The sequence below is a fragment of the Pipistrellus hanaki genome (genome assembly GCF_964339955.1).
Source record: "Pipistrellus hanaki genome assembly, chromosome: 3".
NCBI lineage: Eukaryota > Metazoa > Chordata > Mammalia > Chiroptera > Vespertilionidae > Pipistrellus > Pipistrellus hanaki.
Window position 1 is genome coordinate 143094306 of NC_140505.1, and position 9692 is coordinate 143103997.

General features: G+C 40.7%; 1 protein-coding gene across 4 annotated transcripts in view; it reads right to left on the bottom strand.

The window, feature by feature from the left end:
• The window catches only part of ATF1 (activating transcription factor 1), a 62465-nt gene that overhangs the window by 12674 nt on the left and 40099 nt on the right, over positions 1-9692 (bottom strand). For all 4 annotated transcript variants that reach the window (XM_084877509.1, XM_084877507.1, XM_084877510.1 and 1 more), the window contains one exon: positions 4580-4710. In XM_084877509.1, the coding sequence (XP_084733635.1) occupies positions 4580-4710 (131 nt within the window). The remainder of the gene's footprint in view (positions 1-4579; positions 4711-9692) is intronic.

A 9692-nucleotide genomic window follows, 5' to 3' on the forward strand; every position in this document is an offset into this window, starting at 1 on the left:
TTGGGGCTCTTTTTTTTTTTAAGATAGATTTTTGATTTTTGAGAGAGGGGAGAGAAACACTGATGATAGATAAATCAGCTGCCTTCTGCAATACCCCAACGGGGGATCCAGTCCAAAACTCAGGCATGTGCCCTGACTGGGATAGAACTGGCATCCTTTTGGTGTATGGGACTACTCCCAACAAACTGAGCCACACTGGCCAGGGCTCACCAGCCACATTTCAACTACTCAATAGGCAAACATGTCTTAGTGGCTACTATACTGGACAATGCAGATATAGAACACTTCCTTCGTTAAGAAAGTTCTATTGGATCATGTTACCCAAAATAATAGTTTACTGTATGTATAGCAAAAAGCCATGTTACAAGAGTTGGTACTATCCATGGTTTTAGGCATCCACTGGGGGTCTTGGAACATATCTCTTGCAGACAAGGGAGGGAGATACAACTATGTCATAATTTTTAACTTGCAAATATGTTATCTTTAAAATTTTGGGGGGGGTGGAATGCAGGGAACAAACTGATGATGACCAGAGGGGAAGGGGTTTTAGGGAATGGGTAAAAAGGTAAAGGGATTAAGAAGTACAAATTGGGCTCAGCTGGCGTGGCTCAGTGGTGAGTGTCAACCTATGAACCAAGAGGTCATGGTTTGATTCCTGGTTAGAGCACATGCCCAGGTTGCAGGCTTGGTCCTAACTGGGGGGCAAGCAGGAGACTGCCGATTTATGATTCTCTCTCATCAATGATGTTTCTACCTCTCTTTCCCTCTCTCTTCCTCTCTGAAATCAATAAAAATATATTCAAAAACGGGGTACAAACTGGTAGTTACAAAATAGTCATGGGGATGTAAAGTTCAGCACTGGGAAAATAGTCAATAATCTACACTAATAAAAGAGAAACATGCAAACTGACTATATCTTTGCTATGCCCAACAGCCACTCCCACCAGCCAATCAGGAGTGAGTATGCAAATTAACTCAATCAATATGGCAGCAGGGTTGCCCTGGTGATGGAGGAAGCCCAGGAGGCACTGAAATAAAAGGGGGCTGGGAGCTTGGGTCGCTGGAGGGATGGGGGAGGTTTGATCAGGCCAGGATGGGACAGCAGTTGGTGATCAGGCTGGTGGGGGATGGGGCCACTGGGGTAAGAAGACCAGCAGGGGGGCCAGTCGGGGTTGAGCATGCCATCAGTGGGGGTCAGTTGGAGGTGATCAGGACAGGAGGGGGGGCAGTTTGGAGTGAGCAGTCCAGCAGGCAGAGTGGTTAGGGGCAATCAGGCAGGCAGGCAGTTGAGTGGCTGGAGCCAGCAGTCCCAGACTGTGAGAGGTATGTCAGACTGCCAGTTTAGGTCCGATTCCTGTAAACCGGCAGTAGAACATCCTTCGAGGGGTCTCAGATTAGAGAGGGTGCAGGCTGGGCTAAGAAACACCATCCCCCCATGCACAAATTTCATGCACCGGGCCATATATTAAACTATGTATGGTGCCAGGTAGGTATAATACTTGAATTACCAGGGGGAATACTTTATAAATTATATAATTACCTAACCACTAGGTTATATGCCTAAAATTAATATAAAATAATACTGAATGTCAATTGTAGTTTAAAAATAAAATTAAAGAAATATTTTTGGAGTGAGTAGTAATGCATGTGTATGGTAAAAAAAAAAAAAAAAAAAAAAAAAAAAAAAAAAAAAAAAATTCAGGCCCTAATCAGTTTGGCTCAGTGGATAGAGCATAGGCTTGTGGACTTGAAGGTCCCAGGTTTGATTCCAGTCAAGGACATGTACTTGGGTTGCGGGCACATCCCCAGTAGGAGGTATGCAGGAGGCAGCAGATTAATGTTCCTAACTCTCTATCCCTCTCCCTTCCTCTCTGTAAAAAAAAAAATCAATAAAATATATATTTAAGAAAATTCAGTTTTGTTCAAAATGCCAGTGAACCTCCCAACTGCCTCTGATGTCTGCTCCCAAGTTTCCTTCCTTGCAATCATTATTCCCAGTTTCTTACATTTTCTCAAGGAAGTATTCTATTTTTAGTTTTTTTGGTTTTTAAAAAAAATATATTTTATTGATTTTTTACGGAGAGGAAGAGAGAGGGATAGAGAGTTAGAAACATCAATGAGAGAGAATCACTGATCAGCTGCCTCTTGCACACCCCCTACTGGGGATGTGTCTGCAACCAAGGTACATGCCCCTGACCGGAATCGAACCCGGGACCTTTCAGTCCGCAGGCTGACGCTCTATCCACTGAGCCAAACTGGTTTCGGCCTATTTTTAGTTTTTAAATCAGTTATTCATAATAAACTATATGCTAAGGATATAACTGTGAACAAGACAGTTATTTCCCACAAAGAACTTAACATAGATTATCTCATAAATTAGCTAACAGGTAATTACATAATTGAACTACGTACTTCATTTTGAACTATGTACTTTTTAATAATCCTATCTATTAAAAGAGTAATATGCAAATTAACCATCACTCCATCACAAAGATGGAGGTGCCCATAGTCACAAGATGGCGGCACCCAGTACCCCAGTCCTGGGGGGGCAGGGAGGGTCTGCCGCTAAGAACAGGCAGTGTGAATGGCCTGGCGGAATGCTTTGTCACCATGGCGACTGAGGACCTCTGGTCAGCGGGTGCAGAGACGTTGGGGCAGGACACTTGCTTCAAAACTGCAGCGATGCCCCGGCACAGAGGGCCTCAGGAGGACGGGGGCTGGCCCACAGCCTCCTCAGCCAAGCACAGGCCCAGAGAGGAGACTGTGGGCCTGCCTTCCACAGAAGCAGCACGGCTCCCTCTGGCACCTACGCTTGCTTCCGGCTCCCTACATGCAGCGTAGCTCCCGGCGGTGCGCTGCAGTTCCCGGCCTATTGCACGTGATTTTGTGCTTTGGGCTACTAGTTATATATGAATGCTATAAAACATTAGAAAATAAAGAAAACTAAAAGGAGCAGCGGCATAGGTATTTAAAAAGAGGAGTCTCTGCCCAGCTGGTGTGGCTCAGTGGTTGGGCATCGACCTATGAACCAAGAGGTCCCAGTAAGGGCACATGTCCCGGTTGCAGGTTCGCTCCCCTGTGGGGCATGCAGGAAGGCAGTCAATCAATGATTCTCTCTCATCACTGATGTTTCTATCTCTCTCCCCCTCTCCCTTCCTCTCTGAAATCAATAAAAATGAATGAATAAATAAATAAAATAAGAGGAGTCTCTTTGAGGAGGTGACAGTTAAGCAGAGCAGAAGTGAGAATACAAGTCAAGTGAGGATCTTGTAGAAGAACATGCCAGGCAGTGGAATGACAATGACAAAAATCCTGAGAGAGAAACAAGTTTCTCGTATTGAAGGAACAGTAAGAAAGTCTGTGTGGCCAGAATGCCACCAAGTGGCAGGAGATGAGATCGGAGTGGCAGGAAAGACCAAATCCTGAAAGCAATGCCTTGTAGAATTTGTTCTAAAGTGTGATGGAACATCACTGGAGGATTGTGAGCAAGAGTGGTATGATCTAATGACATTTTAAATCACTTTCACTGCAGTACGGAAAACTATTAGAGTGAGTATGGAAGCAAGATAACCAACTGGATGCCTACTGTAGTCATTCAGACATGCTTGTACCAAGGTGGTGGTAGTGATTGGAGATGGTTAGATGGAACATATTATTTTGTGGTAAGAACCAGTTAAGACTTGAGCAGTGATTAGGAGTAAAGGAGAGACTATTTAAAATGGATGGTCCAGCCCAGCGTGGCTCAGTGGTTGAGGGTCAACTTATGATCCAGGAAGTCACAGTTCAATTCCTGTCAGGGCAACATGCCCAGGTTGTGGGCTAGACACCCAGTAAGGGGCATGCAGGAGAAAGCTGATCCATGATTCTCTCTCATCATTAATGTTTCTCTCTTTCTCCCTGCCTCTCTGAAATCAGTAAAACTATATTTAAAATAAAATAAAATAAAGTAAAATAAAATAAAATAAAATAAAATGATCCAAGTGAATTTCTTGAGGTGATGGACTATATCTTTTAATTTTTAAATCCTTACCTGAGGATAAGTTTTATTAATTTTAGAGAGAAAAGGCGGGGGTGGGGGTGGCTTGGGTTGGGGGAGGGTGTGAGAGAAAGATCAATGTGAGAGAGAAACATTGATTGGTTGCCTCCTGTGTGTGCTCCAAATGGGGATCTAGTTATGTGCCCTGACTAGGAACTGAATCTACAACCCTTTTGTGTATAGGACAATGCTCCAACCAACTGAGACATCCGGCCAGGGCTGATGGACTAGATCTTGATAGTGGTGGGAGGTGGTTAGATAATCCATGCATTTGTTCAACATACTTTTACCCAAACTAAGTGTATCATTTATAAGTTGTGTGACTACTTTAGGAACATCATTTAACTCTATAAGCTTCAGTTACCTCATAAGTTGATAACTACCTATCTCATAAATTTTAAGGAGATAATGCTGAAAAATACTTTGCATTATTTCTGGCTTAATAATCATCACTATTGAAGTATGACAGTCTTTCTACACACCTTCTTTACAAGGAAAGGTTAGTTTTTATGTCTATCAGATAGAATTTTTTCCTATACATACTGTACTGTCCGGTGCTAGTCTGATAGATGGAAGTTGGAACAGACATAGGAGTGACAGCAGAAACTCCAGGATTTTCTCCGTCTCCTTTTCTGCCCCGTGTATCTTCAGAAGATAGATCTTTCAAAATTTTTCTGTGAAAAATAGAACTCTATTAACGTTGGTAAGGTGGGGTGACTTTATAAAAAGAAATGGCTAAATAAACCTTTTCAATCTCTGGTTAAAAGTACAATAATCTACCAGACACCTATAATGTATCAAGGAATTCTTTTGTCTAACAAATACTTTTTAATGATGTATTGTAGGCTAGTTATACTTCATGACTATCTGAAAAGAGACACTGTCAAATACTCATACAGAGTACCTTTCAATGTACCAGGCCCTTGTAGAGGTATGAAATGTCGCTATCCCCTACAGGATGGCTCCACTGTAAGGGACTTAATTAACATTTTCTAAATAGTGTCAGTGACTTTCTTTTAAAAAGATCAAATTTAATTTCTCAACCTTCAATTCTATAGTGGAAGAGAAGCCCACAGTTCTCGGAAAGAACAAGATCAGAAATACTATAAAAATGCAGAGTATCAGTAATTTTAAAAAATGCTTACTTTAACAAGAAGAGGTAAATAAGATATCACAGGTATCCCTCAGACTTGGTAAAATGGAAATCATGACAGAAATAAGAGGATGAAGAGAGATTACTTATTGAAAAGAAAAGTTTTCCAAAATACAATTGGGGGAGGAGGGATAAATTAGCATTGTTTATTTCCCCGAGGGGGGGGTAATTACTCAAGAATTCCATGTTCACTATAGAAAAACCAGAAAACAGAAATGTACTCGTGTGAAAACATAACAACCACCACAAAGGGAAAACACCCTTGGCATTAAAAGGGATTTTCATGTTACCTATGCCAACCTTCCAGTCCATGTAGGAATTCCTTCTCTACATTCCTAACACCGCTATTTCCAGTAATAAGGCACCCACAATTTCCAAAAAGCAAACCATTCAATTATTTAACAGTTACAGCTCTTGTTAAAGACCCCAAACTGGTTCCACCCAGTGAAGCTCGAGAAATTTAAGTTTCAAACCTAATTCTATATCCAAACCCTACTTTGCAATATTTGACAATTGCTACAGGTGTTGGTTTTTGCAAGGCCAAATAACCAGTTCCTTCTGCTGCTCCTATATAACATGCTGAAAATCATTTTCCAGCTTGGTCTCTTTACCCTGAACAGTCTTCCCACCAAGAGCTAATACAATCTTAGTCTATATTACCAGAAGTTTCATACAGAACACAGGAGGTGGCAATCCCTGTGTTGAGCATTTGTAGAAGTCACAGTAGTTCCTAAACCTGTTTATGTATCAGAATCATCTGGAGTTTTTATTGAATCCAGATTCCCATCTGGTATCCCTAATGAATGAGTGAGTAGGCAGAATAGAGCTCCAGAATCCATTTAATGAGCTGCCTGCATGGTTTTATGCAGCCAGCTTATCATGAGACTGTGGAATACTATACTCATTTCTTTTTTAAGTTATGAAACATTTTGAGCACAAAGAAAAGTAAATAAAAACACCTATGTACCATATACCAAGAACCAATAGATGCTAATATTTTGTCGTATTTCAGATATCTTATTTAATAAGAATTAAGTTACAGATACATCAATATCACCACCAATTCCTTTCCTTTTTATCCCCCTCAAAGAACACCATAAATAATTGTGTATCATTCCCATATATATTACTTTATTTTTACTATATAGCATTTAGATATATTATTTGTCATTGTTTTGTATTTTTCATCTTTTAAAAAATAATTTATTGTCAACAGTATTACAGATTGCCTCCCCTTTTGCCCCCCATCTTATATCCCTGGAATAAATCCCACTGGGTCATAATGTATGAACTTTTTAATATATTGCTGGATCTGATCTGCTAATACTTTGTTGATGATTTTAGCATCCATATTCATCAGGGATATTGGTCTGTAATTCTTTTTTTTTTTCTTTTTTTGGTAGTGACTTTATCTGGTTTTGGAATTAGGACAGTGCTGGCCTCTAGGAAAGTGTTTGGAAGTATTCCTTCCCAATTGGATTTTTTGGAATAGTTTGAGGATGATAGTTGTTAGTTCTTTGAATATTTGCTAAAACTCCAGTGAAGCCATTCAGGGCAGAACTTTTGTTTGCTGGGAGTTCAATTTCATCAGTTATCATCACCCTATTCAGGTTTTCTGATTCTTCCTGGTCAGTTTTGGAAGATTGTATTTTTCTAGGAATATGTCCATTTCATCCAGGTTGTTCAAATTGTTGGCATATAGTTGCTCACAGTCTTTTCTTATAATCCTTTGTATTTCTGTGGTGTCAGTTGTTATTTCACACTTTTTGTTTCTAATTTTATTTGGATCCTGACTTTTTGTTTCTTGTTGATTTTTTTTCTGCATGATCTATCCAGTGATACAGTGGTAAAGTCCCCTACTATGATTAAATTTTAGTCGATATCTCCCTTAAGGTTTTTCAGAAGGGTGCTCCTATATTGGGTGTATATCTGTTTAACAGGGTTATGGCCAACAGTCCCTTTAGCATTTTCTGCAGTGCTGGTTTGGTGGTAATACACTCCTTTAGCCCTTTCTTTTTTCCTGCAAAACTCTTCATTTCTCCTTCTATTTTGAATGATAGCTATGCTGGATGGTCTTGGATTCAGTCCCTTGCTCTTCAATTACTTTGTATACTTCATGCTACTCTCTTCTAGCCTGAAGTGTTTCTACTGAGAAAGCTGCTGACAATCAAATAGGAATTCTCTTGCAGATAACTGTCTCTCTCTTACAGTCTTTTTTAAAAATATATATATATATTTTATTGATTTTTTACAGAGAGGAAGGTAGAGGGATAGAGTTAGAAACATCGATGAGAGAGAGACATCCATCAGCTGCCTCCTGCACACCCCCTACTGGGGATGTGCCCAGAACCAATGTACATGCCCTTGACTGGGATGGAACCTGGGACCTTTCAGTTCGCAGGCCGACGCTCTATCCACTGAGCCAAACCAGTTTCGGCAAGAATTATTGATTAGCTGCCTCCTGCACATTACCCACTGGGAATTGATACCCACAACCCAGGCATGTGCCTTGACCTAGAATTGAATCCTGATCACTATTAACCAATGAATGAGTCACACCAATGGGGCTTTAATGTTTGCCATTTTAATTATGTGCATTGGTATGGGTCTTTTTGGGTTTATCTTGATTGGGACTCATTTCCTGGACTTGTATGACTTTTCCCTTCACCAGGTTAAGAAAGTTTTTTGTCACTATTTCTGAACTACCAGACTACTAAAATAGAGAACCTTGCTCAGATTCTTCTTCTGGCACATCTAAAGTTGTGGATGTTGTTAGGTTTCATGTTAATAATTTTTCCAACTGCCGTTCTGAAAATTTTTTTCTTCTACCTTGTCTTCTAATTGGCTAATTTGGACCTCAGCTTCTTCTAGTCTACTGTTCATTCCTTCCATAGCAGTCTTTATATCATCTATGTCATTATTTATTTATGCTTGTTGTTCTCACTAAGTTGTTTGTGTTTGTGCACTCTTATAACCTTTCCTTTGAATTCTTTACTTGACAAATTGTTTGACTTCATTTCACTTAGTTCCTTTTTTGGCATTTCCTCCCTTTCTTTCATTTGGGGGTTGTACTCTATCTCCCCATTTTCGTAGTCTGGTAGATCAGGAAGGGACACTCCACTGCTCAAGGGGGCCAGGCAAGTCAGGCAATCTGCTATCCAAGGAGGCTCCACAGGTTGAGGGGGCGGAGCAGCCTGGCTCTCAGCCTGATGCAGGGGTGGGTTGAGCGAGCACTCTGATGATGGAGGAGGTGGGGCAGGTACTCTGCTGGTTGAAGGGGCAGGCCCAGAGGACTGGGTTTGTGTTGGCATAGGAAGCAGGACAGACTTCTCCGGGGCCAAACCAATCAGGATACTGGTTTGCTACAACCCTCCCCTAGGTCTGGGGCTGTGGGTGCATGTATGTGGCCTAGGAGTGCTAGGACATGGCCGCTTCCCTGCCAAGCCTCCAAAAAGGTCTGCTCTCCAATCTCAAGCAGAGAGCAGCTCCGCAGGAGCGCTCAAACTGCTTTCCTGCAGTTCCCACACTGACTAGCAGATGCCAGCCCACACACTCACACTTGCCTGCAGCCATGCTGGTCTTATTGGTCTGTTCTTGATAAGATTGTGAAAAGTTGTTCGTTACCTTTTAAGCAATCTGCCTAGTAAGCAAAAGATTCTGAGTTTAACAAAATGCCTTTAGCAGGTCTTTACTTTTCTTTTAAATTTCTTTATTGACTAAGGTATTACATATGTGTCCTCATCTTCCCTTACCCCTTCCAAGCTCCCCCTCCTCCTCATTACGCCCTCACCCCCCTATTGTCTGTATCCATTGGTTAGGCTTATATGCATGCATACAAGTATTTTGGTTGATTACTTTTTTAAAAATGGAGTGTTCTCTATGAAAAGAGTTAAGGTTTTTTAAAAAATGTTATTGCCCTAGCTGGTTTAGTCTAGTGGATAGAGCATTGGCCTGTGGACTGAAGGGTCCTGGATTTGATTCCAGTCAAGGGCACATGCCTGGGTTGCAGGTTTGATCCTCAGTAGGGGATGTGCAGGAGGCAGCTGATCAATGATTCTCTCTCATCACTGATATTTCTATCTTTCTCCCTCTCTGAAATCAATAGAAATATGTTAAAAATAAAATATTATTTTCTATATTTTGCCTTTGAAGTCTTTTGTCACTCTGGTTAAGCAGACAAGTATTGTTTCACAGTGATCTACAATCCTATTTAATCAAGTGTTATAAAACATTTTGAGCCCTGACTGGTATTGCGCAGGGTGAGAGCATAAGCCCGCACACTGAAAGGTTGTAGGTTAAACCCCGTCTAGTTGGAGCACATGTAGGAGGCAGCCAATTGATGTTTGTCTCTCTTCCTTCTACTCTCTCTAAAAATCAATGGAAAAAATATCCCTAGGTGAGGATTAACCAAAAATAAATAAATAAAATTTAAAAATTAATTTTAATAACTTTAATAAATTCAAAAATAAATTATCTAAATGAAGTCTTATTGATCTTGAACTA